Source organism: Hypanus sabinus, chromosome X1 (genome assembly GCF_030144855.1).
Source record: "Hypanus sabinus isolate sHypSab1 chromosome X1, sHypSab1.hap1, whole genome shotgun sequence".
Lineage (NCBI taxonomy): Eukaryota > Metazoa > Chordata > Chondrichthyes > Myliobatiformes > Dasyatidae > Hypanus > Hypanus sabinus.
The window spans coordinates 15,229,121-15,251,193 of record NC_082738.1 but is presented as its reverse complement, the minus strand read 5'-3'; the positions used below and the strand labels follow the sequence as shown (position 1 = coordinate 15,251,193).

At 37.9% G+C, this 22,073-nt stretch overlaps 1 protein-coding gene across 4 annotated transcripts in view; it reads right to left on the bottom strand.

The window, feature by feature from the left end:
* LOC132384617 (spermatogenesis-associated serine-rich protein 2-like) overlaps positions 1 to 22,073 on the bottom strand; it is a 115,234-nt gene that overhangs the window by 43,815 nt on the left and 49,346 nt on the right. For 2 of the 4 annotated variants that reach the window (XM_059955886.1, XM_059955887.1), the window contains exons 3-7: positions 16,610 to 16,689; positions 12,869 to 12,977; positions 8,730 to 8,779; positions 2,924 to 3,188; positions 1,251 to 1,451 (exon numbers count right to left, since the gene is read on the bottom strand). In XM_059955886.1, the coding sequence (XP_059811869.1) occupies positions 1,251 to 1,451; positions 2,924 to 3,188; positions 8,730 to 8,779; positions 12,869 to 12,977; positions 16,610 to 16,689 (705 nt within the window). Of the gene's footprint in view, positions 1 to 1,250; positions 1,452 to 2,923; positions 3,189 to 8,729; positions 8,780 to 12,868; positions 12,978 to 14,556; positions 14,668 to 16,609; positions 16,690 to 22,073 lie in introns of those variants that run through there. The other 2 variants (XM_059955889.1, XM_059955888.1) reach the window with 2 other exon arrangements.

Sequence of the window (22,073 nt, the reverse complement as noted above, 5' to 3'; positions counted from 1 at the left end):
GGTCATCCAAAACCCATTATGCCCCAAACCTCACCCACTGATCACCCCTCTTATTTCCACCCATGGTTAAGCAGCGCCTCTATTCCCATTTTTATTTTCAATGCCTTCAACAACTTCTTCTTTTGGTAGCTGCATCCAGCTGTAGATCTCTTCAAGAAATCAGTCTCCCTCCCTGAACCTCTTCACTTTTGTTCTCCTGTGTAGGATATTCCTGAAACCCTGTCACTTTGACCAACATTTTCTTTATTAGCTCAGCTTGATAACACTCTTCTGAAAATCCTGGATGCTTATTATGTTAAAGGCATTTTACAAATACAAGACAGCAATAAGAAAAGTCATCGAAAATTTACACAGGAGGCCACTCAGCCTGTTGCGTCTATGTTAACTGAAGAGCTAAGGGCCACAGTTCAAAAGCACATCCAAGGACCATAGATGTGTGATGAGAATTTCTACTTCTACAATACAAATTCCAGGACCTCCAATCTGACTAGGTGATAAACTATTTTCTTCATCTCCCCCTAACCATTCTTCCAATTACTTTAAATCTATGTGCTTCTTTAAAGGGAAACTGGTCCCTCCATTTTGCTCCCAACCATCCCTGATTAATTTAGACATTTTCATAAAATCTCCATCCAGCTTTCTTTATTTCACCTCACCACACAAGGAAAATAATCTTAGCTTATCCTATTTTTCGTAAGGCATTCGACAAGGTTCCCCAAGGTAGGCTCATCCAGAAAGTCAGGAGGCATGGGGTCCATGGGAACTCCTGGTTTTGTTCTTTCCCACACATGCAAACACCTTGCCCAGTCTTTCAAAGCATCTGTGAGAAAGACCAAAACTAGGAGGCCATGAATAAGATCGATAGCAAGGAAAAAATAAAGTGGTACGAATGCAGAACTGACTTATAGTGTAGTTGAGAGACAGACATTAAAACAAAAGCTATGAGGGAGAAGTATTACACAGAGGATGGATGGACAAGGGCTCAACTACAGTGTAAATACAGGCAAGGACTGGTGGCACTGAATGCACAATTTCTGACATATATTTCATGTTATTTTATAAAAAGCAAACACTCTACACTTAAAAGGCTGCACAATTTTTCTCATACATATCTTGATTCAACACACCCAACAATGACTGGACACCTTGATATGGCGAACATTTTTGCTTCCAAATTGGCCCTTAAATAGTAACAGAACTAAATTTAAGTACTTTAAGCCACATAAACCACTTTTGCAAATATCCCTTACCTATTTTTTTATTTTTAGGTGGAACAAATCCACTGTCATCTGGCATGACTACGGGGAGGGAGCCAGAGGACAGTGATCCTGAAGAAACATGCGATCTGGATTTGGCTGCATTGCTCTGTTGCTGCATTCTAGATCTGTGGGACTGTTGATTAGGTTGGAACTTTGATTCTGCTTTACACTTTTCATTCTCTACTGCAGATTCTGAAAAATATTAGTTAAAAGAATTGTCAGGGTGAATGTCGTAGACCAAAACATACATTTTCCTCAAGTCAAATATTTTAAATTTCAAAGATAAAAAGCAAAATCATACAGAGTTTTGAATTTTTCTCATTAGGTTATAGATACAAATCATTTAAAAACTCAAAGATTTAGTCTTTTCAATACAGGCTACAGCAAATATTGTGACTTTGTAAAGCAAGGAAACCACATCCTTCAAAGACTTACCTGAAAGAGCTTTTTCTTTTAAAAAAATAACTAAGATGGATTTTAGTCTAAATGAAATGTACAAGAGCAATGCACAAGCAAGCAGTTTCTCCCCTTCAAAGGGAAGAACTTGAGGGCGCCTGAAGTTTAAGCAGATACAACAGTTAAAGACTACACATTCAGACATACCACCTTATTGATGCAGTTACAAAAATAACTGGCCTCTATGTTAGATGACAGTAAGTTGTATAGTAATAAAATTAGCAAAGTCAAACCTTCACAAATGATTTGCAAAAGGTATTTTAATGCGTTAATTCACTGTTGATGTTTTAAAAATTTGTGCAGGCAGTCCCAAGATTACAACAGAGTTCCAGTTGTAACTGGAACAGTTTGTAATTTGAATATGAACAAAAAGTGTGTGGGAGAGAATCAGAGAAAAAGCGGCGGTGAGAGAGTAAGCAGCTGACTCACCCAATCCAAGTACGTCAGTGAGTCTGCACAGTGCTCCCAGTTCTGCTCAGCTTGACTCAGCCCCATTTGTTGTACTGGGGGGGGGGGGGTAATAGGGGGTGGGTGGCCAGAGAAAGCCCTGAGCCTGCAGCCCTATGGAAGCTAATAAGCTAATTCCACATCAGTCAGCCAAACACTCATCTGTACGCATGAACTGTTTGTATGTCAGGTATTTGCAACCTGCCATAATCGTACATGTACAAAGACACTTTAAGATGTATTAATTTTCAATTTCTGTACTATCATGTGATAAGAGTATTTAGGAATTTAAATATCATCAACATTCATTAGTCATTATTGATGAGAACCTGGGAGACCAAAAAAACATCATAAAGTTATTATTAAATTTTGTTTTGCAGTGGATTAGGGAGAAAAAGTACAGAATATACATTAAAATGAAATTTACTTTAAGTTTCATGATAAAAACCAACACTCGGCACATATGGCACACTTATAAGAAAAGAAAGCTATTTTGTTAGCGCTATTGATTATTGCATACCGGTGCTGGAATAGTGAAGCCAGAGAGCATTGTCATTAACAAGTTTCAGTGTTATATTTAGTTCAGTTTGTGCAGAGTAGAACATACTTTCATATTAGAGTCAACCCACTACCAAAAACAAAACTAGATTCTTAAAATTATTTGAGAGATCAAGAATAACAAAACATAGAAGAATGAATTTAAAAATGTGCACAAAAGAAAATATAATTAATCAATTAGAGTGATATTCAGATACACCGACCTATTATACCATTAATTTCAGGAGTCAATGATTCAGAATCGTCCAGCTCTTGGGCATCCACTGAGAAAGTCTCCAGGTGCTCACTGAGAGAATCCACTGACCCATCTTCATTCACAGATCCATTGATGTGATAACCATTTATTTCCTCCTTCTCCGAAGAAGCTGCAGATAATTCACCACCACTAGCTGCATTTTTTTCTGGCTGCAGTTGTTCTGGTTCTGCTTCGACTTTTGGCTTTGGTTTAATTTTCTTCTTCTTTTTGTTCTAGTATTGTTTTAAAAAACAGATACTTAAAATATTTACAACTTTTAAGACTTCAAATCCTTAAGGGAATTTTTTTTGACATCACAACTAGCTATGGCAAGTTTTCACAAAACTTGCTCTATATGAAATATGTTTTCTTCTTTTCTCTGCATCTAGTGTCGATATAAAAAAATGTCTTTGCTGTATAGGGATCAGGTGTAAGAGCAGATATCTCCTTGCCTGACCCCCAGACTCACTCATTAAATGTCATTCCTACAACATTTCCATTGTGTGCACCAACATCACATAGCTGTTAACTGACTACCCAGTTGAAAGCAAGATTATATTATAGCCCCTGTCTCATTTCAACTTTGTCAGATCACAACACACACTTCAACTAGATGTCTTTGAAGATATATCGAAAAGATCAAATTTGCTGGATGTGAATCTAGACAGCAGAGGTAAAGGTCTCTATTAACTCCATGGGTGAAATACTTTAAATTGTTTCTTTTCCTGTGAAGGAACTTCCAAAGTTCTTCATGCAGCAATAGATTTCTAAGTCAGTAGTTTTCAGATTGGAGAGGAACCTGCAGGTGCTGGAACTTCAATGAACCTGGAGCACATGCTCTTTTTAAGTGGTAAAGGTTATGGGTTTGTGGGTTGTTTGTCAGGATAGCCTAAGTTTTGTAAATGATACATATCATGGCTACGATGCACTAATTGTGCAGGGAGTGAATATTTAGAGTGGCAAATGGGGTGCTTTGTTCTGGATGGTTTTCAAGCTTTTTACAAAAATCTTTGCACTTATCCAGGGAAGTGATAAGCACTCCATTAGGTTTCTGATTTATTTCTTGCTAATGCTGGAAGGGCTTTGGGATTTTAGGTTACTTACCACAGGATACCCAGCTCTTGACCAAGTACGTACTTTGCTGGTCGAGTTGAGACTCCAGTTAATGGCAATATCCTGACATTGATGCTACCAGACTTGACAATTATGCCATTGATCATTAGCCTTGTATAGTTAAACACTTTTGATGGGATATGGTCACTGTCTTGTATTTATGTTACACTCATGTTACTTGCTATTTATCAGTCCATGCTTGTTTAGATTTTGTCAGACGTAGGCACAGGTGGACTCATTTATTGAGAAGGAACCAAAATAGCCAAATCCATATGGATAGAGAAATTTTCATGAACTAATTGCACATTGGTTAGAATTAAACACATATAAGTGAAGTGACCAAGTGGGACAAGAGATTTTATTTGTAGGCATCTTAAAGGGCAAATATTCAATTCCAGTATCTGTCACAGGACAAATACATAAAAGCTGGCAGGAGAGAAGCACTGGAACAAGAGGCTTGTTTGCTCATGTATGTGCAAAAGTTATACAAAATGAAAGAATCAAAGGTTATTGGAAACAGTATCAGGCAAAATTAACGGAGCAAGATTTAACAAAGGGCATAATTCAACAAATCTTGTTGTGATTGGTAGGTGGGGTGGCTGGCTGTTGGTTAAAGCAAATAGTGTGATGAATTAAAACTGCCTTTACATCTTGAAACTTTGTGCTTGAATCCAAGCCATAAGTCCACTAAGATAGGAGCCTTCTCTTATGCTATCTGGATTGTCATTTTAAAAATTAAACACAATAAACCTAATCAAGTTCCTACTTTACTTAACTCCACAGCACCAATTTGGTATTTAAAAAATAATGCAAGCAGGTAAATAAAAAGGCGGCCAGTAAATTAAATACATATTGAGATACTGAATAAAAGCTCATACAGTTTCTTCCTCCAAGCCATTAGACTCCTCAATTCCCAGAGTCTACACCGACACCAATCAACACACACTCAACTGAACACCACTCCATTCCCGTCGCAATTTTTGCTAATTTCTTTCTCAATTCCTGCTAAAACATCATTTACATTATATTGTAATTTGCCCTTTACTGTGCCTATTGTCTTGTTTATTAATTATTGTACTGTTCTGCACTGTTTTGTGCACTTTATGTAGTCTCGTGTAGGTCTGAAGTCTAGTGTAGTTTTGTGCTGTTTCATGTAGCACCATGGTCCTGGAAGAACACTGTCTCGTTTTTACTGTGTTCTGTACCAGCAGTTATGGTTGAAATGACAATAAAAGCGACTTGACTTGATACAACTTGGGTAATATTTGTAGGTATTAAACTGAATTTTCTTTCAAAAAAGTGAAGAGTTGAGTGCAATTACATGTCACAAACTCTACACAGGAGTCTAATCAAGATCAAGGCAATTCCAATAATAAAAGGGAATTGTCATTACTGAATTCCCTAATTAAAAGGATTCAAAAATAATTATTTTTCACTCAATGCCACATTCTATACAGCATTACTAGAACTCTTTAGTTTCATTCAAAAGATGTGGGTGACACTGCAAGAGCATCATTCACTGCCCACCCTTAATTGTACTTGAGATGTTGGCAGGAGAATTTTTGAACTGTTGAAGGCCAAGGTATTCCCACATACTATTTAGTGACTTCCAAAGTTTAAATCTAGCAATGTCAAACAATTATTTCCAAATTAAGACAAGTATAAGCTGCATAGAAGGGGGAAGAGACGGAGAACAAAGGATATATCTTGATGCAGAGATGGAAATGGAGAAAATTAATTAGGTTCAAGATTCGAAATTGTTTCATGTCATTTCCAGTGCACAAGTGTAAAGGAGAGCAAAATAATTGTTACTCTGGCTCAGATGCAGCACAATAAAAACAGTAAGATAAAGAACACAATAACAAAAACATAATAAATATAAATAGCTTTATACATAGACTAATTACATGTCCATAAAGTGATATTGGGCACGAATGTCTGCACATAAGGTGACAGACAGGAAATGATAAATAGTGGTGGCTGGGGTGTGGAATGGTGGGATAGTTGGAGGTGTTGATAAGCCTTACTGCTTGGGCAAAAGGTATTGTTTTTAAGTCTGGTGGTCCTGGCATGGGTGCGATGTAGCCTCCTCCCTAATGGGAGTGGGACAAACAGACCATGAGCAGGGAGAGTGGGATCTTTCACAATGTTAAGCAAATTAATGGCAGCAAAGAGGCAGTAGTGAAGGTAGCTAAAATGCCAGGAACAAATAGGACAGAACTTAGAACTGAAGAAAGAACAAAACAAAAACAAACCATTTTGCAACTGAGATAGCAGTTGTGGAAATCTGAAATAAAGGAGAATGCTGGAAAAGCCCAGAAGGCCAGGCAGTGTCTGTAGAGAAAGAAAAGCCAAATTATTGTTACAAGTCAATAACTTTGTCAAAACTGGTCAGAAATTGAAAAGCATAAAAATAACAGATGCTCAAAATCTGAAGAGAAACCCTAGAAAGCCTCAATGACCAAAAAATTATAAAACAAGAGAAGCAGGAGAATAAACTGCAGATATACAAGTGTAACTAAAGTAGGTGTTGGTCCCTTAGATGTAAGTGAGGAATTAATATGATAAGTAGAGAAATGACAGATTCTAAATAATTATTTTGAACCAGTCTTCATGGTTGCCAAACCATCCAAAGAATAATAGATAATCAAGGGGCTACAGGGAGACAGTAGTTTAAAAATAATCAGTCACTTGGACAGTACTAGGTAAACTGATGGGAGCTAAAAGCTGACAATCTCTTGTAGCTGATGGCATTCTAGTAGTTTAAAGAAAGTGGTTACAAAGATAGTGGATGTATTGGGTATAATCTACCAAAACTCCTCTCAATTCCAGAGGGGTCCCAGAGAATTGGAAAACAGATTTAATGCTGCCTTTGGACAAAAGATGAGACTGAAAGCAGGAAATTATTGGCTAGCTAGCCTAATGTCTGTCATTGGGAAAATGCTAGAATTCATTGAGGAAATAGCGGAGCATTTAGAAAATCTAAAGGCAATCCAGTAGTTAATGTGGTCTTATAAAAGGGAAATAATGTTTTATGAGTTTTGTTCCTGTTTTGAGAAAGCAATAAACATTGTTTTAGATTAAAAGTCAGTAATCAGTGGAGTGCCAAAGAATTTAGTCCTATACCCAGACTTTGCAAGGAAAACTGATAAAGCTAATTATTATTAAAATGGAGTGAGACTATAAAATTGGATACAAAGACATCTGGGAGTTCTGTGTATTAACATAAAGGGTTGACATGTAGGTGCAAAAAGGGATTGAAACAGCCATTATCATATTGAATGGTAGAGCAGGACCAGAGGCTAGTTGATCTACTCATACTCCTGTTTTGTATGCTCTTATGAGTAAGTTCTGCCGAACAGTGCTATCAAAGGCACCTTCCATTATTTTTCCCTAGGATTGAAAAAGCAACTGATGGGGATGTTATTAAATGTTTTGGATTTATCAGTTTCTAATTGTACAGATCGCACATAATTGGTAAATTTTCCATACTGAATCTAATCGGAATCCATGCCATTTTATGTGGTATCAATTAATACTGTCCTCAATCCTTTTTTGTTACTAGCATCACTGGAACATACACAAAAGACAAACAAAGCAAGAAAAACTACTTTTTCATTAACAAAATTACATTTGCAAACACGAGCCACCTTCATAAAATATTGATTTTTCACAATTGGAGTACTGTATTCAGTTCTAGGCAACTCACTTTAGGAAATGCGCAACATCTTTGGAGGGGGTGTAGAAAAATATTCACAAAGGTGATTCCAGGAAAGAGGGATTTCAATTACAGGAAGAGACTTAAGAAACCGGTACTATACCTCTAAGAGAGGAGGTTGTGAGGGGATCTGTCTGAAGTATTTAAATTTATTAAGGGCATAGACTGAAGAGTCAAACTGATCCCATTGATAAAAGGGTCAGGAGAGGATGACATGGTAGCGCAGCAGTTAGCACAATGCTTTACAGTACAGGTGACCTGGGTTCAATTCCCGCTGCTGCCTATAAGTAGTTTGTAGATTCTTCCCGTGACTGTGTGGGTTTCCTCCCACAGTCCAAAAACGTACTGGTTGGTAGGTTGACTGGTCATTGTAATGATCCTGTGATTAGGGTTGAATTAAATTGGGGGATAGCTGGGCAGCATGGCTCAAAGGGATGGAAGGGCTTATTCCATGTTGTGGCTCAATAAAAATAAAGCAGTGGAAACAGAATGGGGGTCACAGGTAAAAGAATTGAGATGAGGTAACACTTTCACATGAGTAGTTTGGGTCTGAAATGTCCTAAGGTAGCACCAGAGCTAAAAGTGGAAAAAGATTCAACTGTGGCTTTCAAAAGGAGGAATAGTACTTGCAGGTATATAGGAAGAGAGCATGGTGTTGAAATACTTAGTAAGAGTTGGTATGAACTCCAAGGGTTTAATTACTTTCTGTATTGCAACCATTTTGCAATCTTATCCCACTAAAACAGTTGGTTGTTTTAACCACTGTTTAAACTTTCCAATTAGAAAGTTTAAAGATAATTGAAAATTAATTGGGAGGCAGGGAATTGAATTGAGATTTGATTGGCAAGACGTAACAAGGGTCTGAAGTACAGCAATTATGATCTACTTGAATGCAGAGGAGCTTAAAAGCTAAGTGGTTTCCTACTGTTTTTATGTTTCTTACCTTCTTTTTCCCCGTTACATTCCATTCTTTTAAAACTTCTGTAGCATAACCTTGATTAAACAAATACACAAATCATTAAATTACAATTATTCAAAAGTAGCATCACCAACTACATTGTGAAACCTTTGAATTAACAAGAATTTATTTGAATTGTTATCTTATTGGCACAACCACAATTTGTACTATGTATTTTTTTGCTGGTGATGTTGATTTGGTGTTTTAGAATTGTGTAAATGCTTTCACATACTGCAGATATTTGCAACACATCTGAATCAAAAGGATTTAGTTGAAGAAAATAGGATGCTGATTTGGGCTCTTCATTGGTAACCACTAGGTTCTAGTTAAGGGTTCCAAAAAAATGACAATCCAAGAGCATCAGAAGAATTGTTATGCTTTTTCCAAGGACAAAATGTTATGCTTTTTCTGTTAAAGTAGGCAAATCAATTACTAAAATGACTAATATGCTGGAAAAAAGTTTCTAATATCTTTCTGAAGAGCAGTCATGGAACAGAAGATGGAGGAGTTGGACGTTAGTCTTTGATTTCCAATACTTGGATTCAAATCCAGCCCAAATTAACAAAATAGTGACCTTTGTCTTGTCTGTTTGCCTCTAAATTGCTAAGTATAGTAAGATTCAATGTCTTTCTAGTGGAAGCAGACACTAAGCACTAAACCATCCTGTTTCAGTATCAACAGAAAATGCTGGAGACACACAGGTGGTCAGTCAGCATCAACAGAGAGAAACAGAATACATTTTCAGATTAATGGAATTAATGGATTCAATGGAATTCAACAAATGCGTTTTAAATTGCAGAGGGGGAAAGAGTGGAAGGAACAAAAGGGATGTCTGAGAAGAGTGAAGACCAAAATTGTCAAAAGTAATCCTACTTTTAATACTAATGGAGACAGAGAAAGGCAAAAGAACAAATTGAAAATGAAAGGTAAAATAAGGTGCTGTTCCTTGAGCTTACATCAAGCTTCAATGGTAATGCCGGAAGCCAAAGGTAGAAGGAGAGGTCAAAATGGAAACAGGGCAGAGAACTATAGTGACAGCACCTAGTGGCTCAAGATTATCCATTCAGATTGAATAGAGGCTTTCTGGAAAGCAATCATTCTTCAACTTCAACCTGACACATTGATTCTACTTTTCTATCCATGGTTGCCACCTGACCTGCTGAGTGTTTCCATCTTTTTCTGCCTCATTTCTAATTACCAGCATCTTTTATGTACTTCTACCACAGAAGCTTCCATAACTTCTGCCATCTTAAACATGCCATAATGTAGCACACCTTCCCTTCCATTCCCTATTCAGCATTCCAAAGGGACAGTTTCCTCTGCAACTTGTTAGTTCACTCCTATATCCCTATCAACCACTCCTCAGCACTTTTCCATGCCATGGCAAGAGATGCCCTTTTTCTCTTCTTGCCATCCAGAAATCAAAAGTCCTTCCAGGTGAAGCAACAGTTCACTTTTATTTCTATCTATTTAGTGTACTGCATTTAGTGCTCACAATGTGTTTTTTTAAAAAAAACAGTGGAGAAATTAAATGCAAGCTGGGTGACTGTTTTGAAGAACACCACTGTTTAGTCTGCAAGGACGACTGAGGTTCCAGTCAACTGTCAATTTAATTTTCGGTCACACTACCTGCCTAAACTGTTGCAATGATGCCTGAAGCAAACTTGAGCAACAGCACCTCACTTTCCTTAGGATTCACCACAGGGCACTCTTCTCCCCCCCTCCACACCACATATATTATCATAGCTTTCAGTTTTAATTTGGTCCTTTTGTTTTCCTCTCGGGCAAGGGTTCCCAACCTGGGGTACAAGGACCGCGTGCTTAATGGTATTGGTCCACGGCATAAAAAAGGCTCCAAATCCCTGCTCTTCAGTAATGTTTGCCTTAATAACTTTGGTCTCCACCTTTTGCAGGCATTCCTGCTTCACCCTGCTCCATGCTTACAACTTAAAATGTTTGCTTTCCCACTTTCAGTTCCAAGGAAGGGTCATCGACTTGAAGCACTGGCCATTTCTCTGCTTAATGCTACTTGACTTGCACCATTGTCTGCTTTTGTTCATTCTGGATCTCCTGTTTCTGCAGTTTTTTTGCTTCCATTTCAGCATTATTTGGCAGATCAGGCACAAGGACAGTGAGTGTAGCAAAGGGAAATACCACAGCAGACTGTACTGTCAAACAACTTCTATATAAAGATAAGGGAAAGTGGTCTGAATAGGACATTCCAGTTTGGATCTCTGGTTAGTATCCAAGATAATGTATGGATTTTAGCTTGAAAATGTAGCTATGATTTGTGTTCAACATCTTTTTTGACCTTTGTTCAAACCTTAAGTGAAGTTTTTTTTGGGGAAGGATTAGCTGGGAAAAGCAAAGCAAAGCACAGAAATTTGCGTTAATATATCACTGACAGCCCAAATATTCTGACAGTAGGAATTCTATAATAGGAAATAACCCTTAGTGATGGTTGGCTGTTTCAAAGCAGAATTATGATGTTCACAGAAAACACAGTGAGCAAATGAATTTTGAAACAACGAACATAAACTCTGAAATTTTATTGCCTGTTTAAAAGTCAGGGTACGGCAAGTTGGCAGTTACATTCAGTACAAGTACAGTCGGCCCTCCTTATCTGCGAGGGATTGGTTCTGGGACCCCTCGCGGATACCAAAACACGCAGATGCTCAAGTCCCTTATTCAACCTGTCTCAATGTGGTGAACCTTAGGACCCAGTGGAACCCCAGACCTTATTTAACTTGTTTCAGTGCGGTGGACATTAGGACCCAGTGGTAGAGCTCTGAATCCAGTGTTTCTGTTCACGAAAATAATCACGAGCATGATTGAAAATAAAGTGGAAATAATAAAGCGATCGGAAAGAGGTGACGCCATCGGTCATTGGAAAAGCGTTAGGCTACAGTCCTGCCCCGATAAAAGGTACAATTATTACTAAACAACGCAGTGGTTTAATTATTAGGTTTTGGGTTTTTGATCCTCCATATCAACCAGGCACGGATGGGAATGTGCTCAGGAATGATCTGTCACTGGATCGAACTTGGGAACTTCTGTTCCCGAGCCCAGTGCTGAAACATACGTTCTTAAGTGTTTTATATGCACAGAAAGGTAAAATATATACTATATACTAAGACAAACGTTTGACTAACTGATGCTAAATAATACCAGATGTACCTGTTCCGACTTACTTAGTAAGAGAACTTACTATTTTTTTCAATCCTGATCCACGATAACCCACCTGTTTACTTTAAATCATCTCTAGATTACTTATAATACCTAACACAATGTAAATGCTATGTAAAATAGTTGTTATACTGCATTGTTTGGGGAATAATGACAAGAAAAAAAGTCTGTACATGCTTGAACAACATGTGCTGGAAGAGCACTTCCGGATTTTCTCGATTCATGGTTGGTTGAATTCACACATGCGGAACTCGCGGATAGGGAGGGTCGACTGTATCTAGAATCAACTGATGATTTAGACCAGTGGTTCTGAACCTTTTCTGATTGTGGACCATGTATAACTTCATTTATCTCTGTGGCCCCCACCCTCCACAGTCTCCATTAGTTGATAAAGTTTTTTTTTGTCATCTGCATTAATTATTCTAATATAGTCAACATTTGTTTTAACAGGTTATAGGTATTATATGTTAAATATAATGTTACAGGTGTATATGAAAAGCTATTTCAAATCTCTGAACAGAATATTTATATTCATCCATTCATTTTATTCATGGTTCCAATTAAATTACTGTATATAAATCAAAAATAAATGAATATGTAAACTTCATCAGAAACTCGTATGCCTCCCAATTTCTGATTTTAGAACACAGTTTCAGATTACAGGTTGGAGCTAATGTAGGACAGAACCCATTCTAATTCTACATTAACTAAAGGATGATTACTATTCAAAATACAATTGGTTGATTGTGCCTTTTAGTTTTAACCAGCAATTGAAGTTTGCTTGCAACAAAAAGAATCACTTAACACTAATGCTTTTACACACCTTAGTTCTAAACTTCCGCTCTCTTTATGCTTAATTTCAATAGCTATTGTCTACGTGCTTAGAGCAACACTGAAGTTAGTTGCATATTCAGTAGGAGGAGAAAAAAAAGGCTTACCTTCCATAAAAGCTTGCACAGCTTTGTCTACACAATTGTCATAATGTTGCAATACCAGAATGATCTCATTGTTACTCCTGTTGGGAACTATTGCACGAACAGCAGTAATCTGAGCAAGATAGTACAAATACATAACAAATCATATCAAAAGATAGTCTTAAAACAATTCTAGATAACATTGCATAAATAGACAACCATTCATTTTAATCTCTGCTGTAGTACACAATGACTTGAAATTATTTAAAATTTGTAAGGTGGCAAGATACAAACTGTTATTCTGACGTGAACAACGGCATCAAAGACATTCAAAAGATATGAATGTAACTTCAGCAGTACAATTGAGCCAATAGAGCATTGGCAGCATGGACTTCACTCTATTTAAATGTTCATTTCCATCCAGCTTTGTGCTGCTGCCCATAATTTACATCTCATTTACTTCTAAATTACATATCACAAGCAATGATTTGTTTAAACATTATCACCAGTGTTAGGGATCCATTCAAACAGCATAATAATTACCTCAAGATAAAATTGTAATAAAAAAAATCCCATCATATCTCAAAGTTTGGAGAAACCCCACCTCAGAGTGGAAGAGTAAAACTGAATAGCTCTCTTAGTGATCTAGAGATATCAGAATAAAAGATTTTGGGAGGATGGTAAAAGGAAATAATGTAATCATAAATGAAGCACTAAACTGTTGAATAGCTGGCAGTGATTTATATCCTTAATTCTTAAAAAGAGCATTACAGTTTCTGAAAAAAAAGTTATAGCTTCATGGGGTTTGTCAAAAGGACATCAAGAAAATGTGGACAGGAGTTACTTGAGGAATGCAAATATGTTTTCTGAGATTGAAATACAGATTGGTTTTAAAATTACTTTGCATGTGAAAAGGAAAACAGATTTCAGAGAAGCAAACCTTCTTGAAAGTTGTATATGATACATCTTAAAAACATATGAGCCTGTTAATATTTTATTATTTGCTATTGATATAATTAGTCCAGCTGAATGTGATAACACTTGAGTGGAAAACGAAGAAAGATTGGAGGTGAGACTTACTGAGGTGGGCCATATTACAAGGGGAGAATAAAAACTAATCAACCTGTTTGCTTCACAAACAAGAGAAAATCTGCAGATGCTGGAGATCCGAGCAACACACACAAAATGCTGAAGAAACTCCACAGGCTTGACAGCATCTAAGGGAAAAGGAAAGTCAACGTTTTGGCCCTTGTTTCAGCCTGAAACATCAACTGTGCTCCTCCCCTCCCCCCCATAGATGCTGCCTGGCCAGCTGAGTTCCTCTGAGGAGTGAGTGAGTGAGGAACCCATTTCCTTAGTAGAGGAGCTAATAACTTGGAGTATAGAGGAAAGATGAAAACCATATAACTTCACTTAAAGGCAGGAGGATTCCAGAACCCACTGTTTAAATGGGAGTTTGGGGCAGAAATCCTTGTCTGATTTAAAATTTACAGGGCTGTAGATATGCTGAGAGTTTGTGTTAGGTTGGGTTGCTCTTTTTATTGAGGTGCACAGGCACAGGTCCTGCCCAGCGTCACACATTTCGTTGTCCTCTCTATCAAACAGAATGGTCTGATAATTTGGGACTAGATTTATTAACTTATCCAAGCTTTTGAAGTGTCAGAACATGGATCCCATGCCTTTCTATTCATATGCCCCTTTTAAAATTGTACCACAAGTTTATGTCAGGTCTCTCTTCATTTTTCCAAAATGCACAAGCCAGTCTTCACTGCTGTTCAGAATCAGGACTGCATCAGTGATGGATCTCCAGCAAAACTGCCTTCCTATTTTCAACAGCAAGGTCACATTAAAACTGGCAGCAAGTCAACATTTCATTCAAAAGACTGAAAACTTTTCTTTGGAAGAAGAATAAACATCTAAATCCAATAAAGTTTCACAACAGTAAAACTAAAGACTGCAACAGAATCCTGGAAATACTCAGCAGGCTAGGTAGCATCTGTTGAGTGGTTCCAGCACTTTATTCTTCTTTCAGATTTTTACCACCTGCAGTTTTTCAACTGATCATACATATTTACTTCAGCTCACTTTAGTCTACTTTATGGATTGCTGATGGCACTGCTGAGAAAAACAAGGAGTAAGTGAGCTTAACAATGCAAGAAGAGGACCAACATCAGGCCCATCAGAGTGCTTAAATGGTGATGTAGTTAAAAAGAAAAGGGCACCTTTTTAAGAATTGCTGTCACAAAGCAAAAGGAATTGCTATAGCACTAGATATCCTGAATGTTCTTAGGGTCCTACGTAACTCACATTCTCTCCCCAAGTTGTTCTTCATCAGCCCAAGTATATACAAGAACAATTACGTGGAATTTAGCTCAGTTTTGGCAAGTATAATATATGACTCTTAATATAGATTTAAGCAAATAAATACACTGCTTAAAGACTTGTGCTATTCCAACAAGTTGCATTTCTAAAGCAAACACAAGGAAATCTGCAGATGCTGGAAATTCAAGCAACACACACAAAATGCTGGTGGAACGCAGCAGGCCAGGCAGCATCTATAGGGAGAAGCACCGTTGACATTTCAGGCCGAGACCCTTCGTCAGGATTAACTGAAAGGAAAGATAGCAAGAGATTTGAAAGTAAGAGGGGGAGGGGAAAATGCAAAATGATAGAAGACCTGAGGGGGTGGGGCAAAGCTGAGAGCCGGAAAGGTGATTGGCAAAAGGGATACAGAGCTGGAGAAGGGAAAAGATCATGGGACAGGAGGCCTAGGGAGAAAGGGGGAGGGGAGCACCAGAGGGAGATGGAGAACAGGCAGAGTGATGGGCAAAGAGAGAGAGAAAAAAAGTTGCATTTCTAGGTTGACACAAAATCTAGTCTTAATTTCCACCCAATGTACAAACAATTCTCATCCTTGAGGGAAATAAAATATACATTATTCATCTACATTAAATAGCTTTGGAGTTACAACCAGAAAAAAAAGTTATTGGAACACCACACTCAACTACTGCATAACAGTGGTCCACCTTCATTGTTTAAACCATGGTAGACACCACTCTCAGGCTCACATTGTCCTAAGCTTTCAAGCTTGCTAGCAATAAGCTTTCAGTCCGAAAAGCACTCTAGACAAGTATTTCCCAAAAAATAAGTGCCACATAAATTTATAACTGAAATAACTTTAGATCTAGAGCAATGTATAAAAAAATTAAAATTTGTTTAATAGTACTGTTAAATGCTTTTGCACTATAAAGGTTCAGAAAGGCTGTTGACAACTATGGACAGGTCAATATTCCCATCATGGCCTAAAAAGCTTAATTAAATTTAGTGCCAGTAGTAAGTAAAATACTAAAATTTCACAATGTAAAGGACATTTTGTTTAACCAAACATAGGTTGTGAAATGTTATTGTCATGCCATTTTGTTAAATATGATATATAAATATGTATTAAATTGAATGCTCATTCTTTAGTCTTCTTTACACTGAAGAAACCAAATGCAGTTTGTCTAAATGGTTTGCAGACTGCCTTCTTTCAGTAGGTAAGATAAACCCACTCACTTTTTATTTTAATTGCTCACCTCACTTCCACTCTGAACCTCCCTATGTTTGGCTCCTACATTGCTCCAAGCACCAAGGCGAGCTCAAGGAGAAGCATGTTCTCTTCCAAAAGCACTTTTACTTTGTTTCTGATTTCCAACACTTCCAGTTTTATTTTGCTCCAATAAATGCAAGTTATTGTTTGAAGCTAGATACACAAAATACCATTACCTTTTCCTTTATCTTGTCATTAGATCCGCCCTGGGCCATCACAGCTTTGGACCGTGTGTCAAACACAACTCCAGTGGGGTCTGTTCAGGAAAGAGTCACAGAATTACGGATTTTCTCTTTTCTATTTCACTTTTGTATGATCTCACTGCAATTCTAACACACTCCGACAGATACAGTGGATTCCAGTTAATTAGGCCATCAGTTAATCAGGGCAACTGCTTATTTGGGACAACTCTAAAAGAACAAAAACTAATTGATTAAATAGCTAGGATCCCTTTCATTTATTTGGGACACTATGCTGCTTAATTTGGGCAGGAGACTTGCTGAACAGTTTCTAACTAGCATCATTTGTGTATAGTGGTGTGGCCGTTACACACTATACCGTGGTTTTAAAATAGCATCAGTTGTGTGTGCTTGTGTTATGTTATCCATTTGGGCTGATAGACACAGATTCAAAAAGTAATTTTTGATAATTGATTTTTTAAAAAATCTTGACGAACATTTCAGACTCTTGCCAAGATGCCACAAAATGGAGACACCACCAGCTGAAAACATTTTACCAACTGGGCCAAATTAAAAAAGGTATTAACAATCATCTTGAATGTTACAATGAAATTGAAGATTTGGAGGGTGCATTTGCCAAAAGCATTGTATCAAAACAACAAGATGGGAAATATGAAGATGACGAAGGTGATGAAGATGACGAAGGTGATGAAGATGACACATCTAAACTTCAGCTAGTGACTACACAGGATGCCAGGAAATTTATTGTTGGATTATGATATTACTTCATGCAGGAATGCTATGAAAGCAGTCCATTATCCACACTAGGTGTTTGTGCTGATTTTGTTCATTTACAGTCATCAAACGAACATGGCAGCATACACGATGAATTTCTCTATTAATAATTATTAGGAACTAATGCAGTTTAATAGTACTGGTATTGGAAGTGTTCTAATTTGTGCTGTACAGTCTGATATGGGAACACTAATACCTTTGAGTGGAAAATCCTAATGAAGGTAGTGGATTACCCAGTACATCACGGGTAAAACCTCCAAAATATTGAGCACATCTAGATGAAACATTGCTGTAGAAAAGCAGTATTCATCAAAGATCCCCACCACCCAGGCCATGCTCTTTTCTCACTGCTGCTATCAGGTAGAAGGTACAGGAGCCTCAGGACTCTCACCACCAGGTTCAAGAACAGTTACTACCCCTCAACCATCAGGCTCTGGAACAAAAGGAGATAACTACACTAATTCTATTTCTGGTGTTCCCACAACTGATAATCTCACTTTAAGGACTCTTTATCTTGTTATTTCATGCTCTGGTTATTTATTGCTATTTATTTATATTTGCATTTGCAGTTTGTTCATTGATCCTGTTTACAGTCACTGTTTTACAGATTTGCTAAGTATGCCTGCAGAATATGAACCTCAGGGTTTTATGTGGTGACATGCATGTACTCTGATAATAAATTTTACTTCAAACTTTTAAATGGCAGTTGGTCTTTTTTTTTAAAAAAAACTCTTTTTAACTATTTCCATGAAACTTTGGCTAATCGGGGCAGTCACTTAATTGGTCCCAAAGTCTCCAAATTAACCAGACTCCACTGTACTTGATATAAACAATGAAGAAATAAAATTAACTGCTCTGCATTCAAATTTAAATATCAGAGAGAAAGCGACATTATTTTCTTACTCAGATGCAGTAACAGAACTTTGTTTTGTGGTGACACAGACGTCCCTTATTCAAACACCACAAAAACTATTTGCTGAAGGATGAAAAGCTTTGAAATAAATAAGGATCTTTTTAAAAGTACATTTGCCCCTTGTTAAATGATGCCAGTGCAATACAGTCCTTCATGTGGGAAATAATGAAGTTTGGCAAATATGAGCAGATCAATTCAATCAATTGTAACTCCCCGGGTCGCCTCAGGCTCGCTCAGCTCGTTCTTGTCTAGGGGGAGCTGCCTTCGGCCCCGCCAAACTGGGTAATCAGCTGGTGTGGATGCTGTGTGATGTCCCCGCCTCGCCCAAAACCAGACAGTACACCAAATGCGATTAAATGAGTACAATTTATAAATGTTACTATAACTAAGTGATTAATAACGATACAGTATATATGAAGAGAAAATTAAAGAAAAGGCGCCAAACTTATCAAAGTCCAAACCACTTTGTGCACAACCGTTGGAGCTCAATTACTGAAGTCTTCTGGCCCCTCCGAACTCCTCGACTCGCAGCTCAGGACCCTCCGAACTCCTCGACTCGCAGCTCAGGACCCTCCGAACTCCTCGACTCTCCAAACAGCTCAGGACCCTCCGAGTGGTCAACCAAGCACATCTAGCTTCATCCCCCCCCCTCGGAGAATCTCCCGGCCTCGGACCCCCCTTTGGGGTCCGATCCTCGCCCAGCTTAGAGCATTGCGTCCTCTCTCTCGACCCCCTCGCGCCGATCTGCCCAAAAGCCCGCCAGCAAAAACTTAGACTCAGAAGAAAGAACATTAATCCCCATTTGGTTTACAAAGGAATACCATTCTCGTTATCAGTAAATTAGCATTCCTGCTAGTTAACAAAAGGAAACCCTTTCCCAACAGTAACAAAGAAAAAAAAAGAAACCCCCTTTACACAATTATCAGGAAAAGGCTTCATTTTTAGATCCTTCCATGGTCTTGTTTGAACTTGAACTCTATTGTGAAGGCCAAGAGATACAGCTGGTACTTCTGAAAAGCTTGAGCTTTTGCTCAAGCTGTTTTATAAATGCAATATTCCCTGTTTAAAAAAAATTCTCAAACCTTTTTACCCCCCTAGTTGTACTTTAAGTTTCTGCGTAAATGGAGATGCAACACATCAGGGATTATGACTCTACAGTTCAAATTAGATTATTTCAGACAATAGGGTATTGAAAACAAGTGCGAAAAGTCCCCTAATCTCAATTTCCACAAACAATCTGCCACATGGAACTGTTTTTGTATTTTATCAAAAGCACAGCACTCAGTAATTTTGATCTGTTCTTTATATTGCTTTCCTAATGACATACTTTGAGTTGTCCTGAAGTACTAATACATTTCTTAAAGATTACATCGTGCATATTTTCAATGAAAAATCTAAATGTGCAGCTTTAAATTTGAAAGAACACATGACAGAACACATTGGCCCTTAATGTAATAATCTTGTTGACTGTAACAGAAGTTGCAACACAGACATTCGATGAATAAATAGAAAAGCTACTTTGTAGTGATGCAGAGTACAGAACATGCTTGGTAATGTGAACATTCTGCTGAAGAAAAATTTTTTAAGGTTAACTAATCTTTACCCAAGAACACAGGAAAGTTGGGTTTAGAGCAGCTTGGTCTGAAGCTATTTTTCTTTTAAATTGATTGATTTTAGACAGTTAAATACTACAGAAGGATTCCATTGGAGGAAATTATCTGAAATTTGGCAAGTGGCAGGATGGCACACAGATGTACCTATATCAATTCTTGTAAAGTGCTCTCAGCGAAGGAGGGGAGGCAAATATCAATGGTCCAAGTAGTAGGAATTGCTACTGACTTAAAGTTCTCTTTTTAGAATAGAAATTTGTCTGTATAACATAAATTACAGTTTCTGCTCCCTACTTAAGGGTGCAGTAGCTTCTATTACAAGGAAGACTCCAGAAAGGTGAAAACTATTGAAAACTATTTGCAGATGATACAAAGGTAGGTGGAGGGGCAGGTAGTGTTGAGGAAGCAATGTGATTGCAGAAGAACTTGGACAGATTGCAGGAATAGACAACGAAGTGGCAGATGGAATATAGTCGAGGGAAGTGTGTGATTACATTCTTTGGTAGAAGGAATAAAGGCAAGGACTATTTTGTAAATGAGGAGAAAATTCAAAAATCTGAGGTGCAGAGGGTCTTGGGAGCCTTCATGCAGGATTCCCTAAAGGTTAACTTACAGGTTAAGTCAGTAGTAAGGAGAAAATGCAATGTCAGCATTCATTTTGAGAGACCGGGTATACAAAGACAGGGATATAATGCTGAGGATTTATAAGGGATTGATCAGACTGCACTTGAGAGTATTGAGAGTAGTTTTGGACCCCTTATCTAAGGAAGGATGTGCTGGCATTGGTGGGGATCCAGAGGAGGTTCACATGATCACAGGAATGAAAGGGTTAACACACGAGGAGCATTTGATGGCTCTGGGCCTGTACTCTTAAGTTTAGAATGGGGGAATCTCATTGAAACCTATTGAATATTGTAAGGCCTGGATAAAGTGGATGTGGAGAGAATGTTTACTACAGTGGGAGAGTCTTGGGCCATAGGGCACAGCCTCAGAATTGAGGGATGTTCATTTAGAACAGGATGAGGAAAAAATTTCTTTAGCTGGAGGGTAGTGAATCTGTGGAATTCTTTACCACAGACAACTGTGCAGACCAAGTCATTGGGTATATTTAAGCTGAAGTTTGATGGGATCTTGATTAATCAGGGTGTCAAAGGTTACAGGGAAAAGGCAAGAGAATGAGGTTGAGAGGGATTCTAAATTAGCCATGATGGAATGGCGGAGTAGACATGATGTGGCAAATGATCTGACTACTCCTAGGTCTTATGGAATCTTACTGATACAATAAGCTGCTTTCTATAAGCTCATGCTTGGGGCTTGGGAAACCTGCATTGTTTTCAGTAATTATGAGATCTTACAAGAGGTGCCACAGTTCTTGTCTTTGTGAAATTGTAGGTTATAGATTATTGGACCTTAGTTTGTGTTAACCAGCTCCAAGCCCATGTATGGAGAAATTAGTAATTCAAGAAAACATTAAGTGCTTTAAAAGAAATGAAATTCCCAATTTGAATTCCAGGGTAAAACACATCAAAAACACAACTCACTTTAGGAGAAGAGTGTTGGGAGGGGAACATTGCATAGGAGAAAAACAGAAATAGAGACACATTTGGGCTTTAAAAATATTTAAGATATTTTAATAAGAAAATCAAACAGAAGATACTAGTGGACATGAGGAAATCTGCAGATGCTGGAAATTCAAGCAACACACACACAAAATGCTGGTGGAACGCAGCAGGCCAGGCAGCATCTGTAGGGAGAAGCACTGTTGACGTTTTGGGCTGAGACCCTTCATCAGGACTTGACGAAGGGTCCCAGCCCGAAACTTCGAAAGTGCTTTTCCCTATAGATGCTGCCTGGCCAGATACTAGTGAATGCTGCATTTATGAATCACATTCATCCATCCTGATTTGCTTTCTGTCTTCCTGAATAATGAATTGCCCATAATAAACAAAACTGATTTCAAAGTTTAAAACTTAAAATTACAGAGTGTACACAAATGTAAGCAATAAGTACAAAGTCGGTGGGCCATGCAAGATATATGCATCTCAAGAACACGTGAAATTGTTAAGGGCACTCTTTATGTGCTTAGTAGCTCCATAAATATGGCACACACCCAGTGGTCCGTGCTATCCAGATATTCAGAACC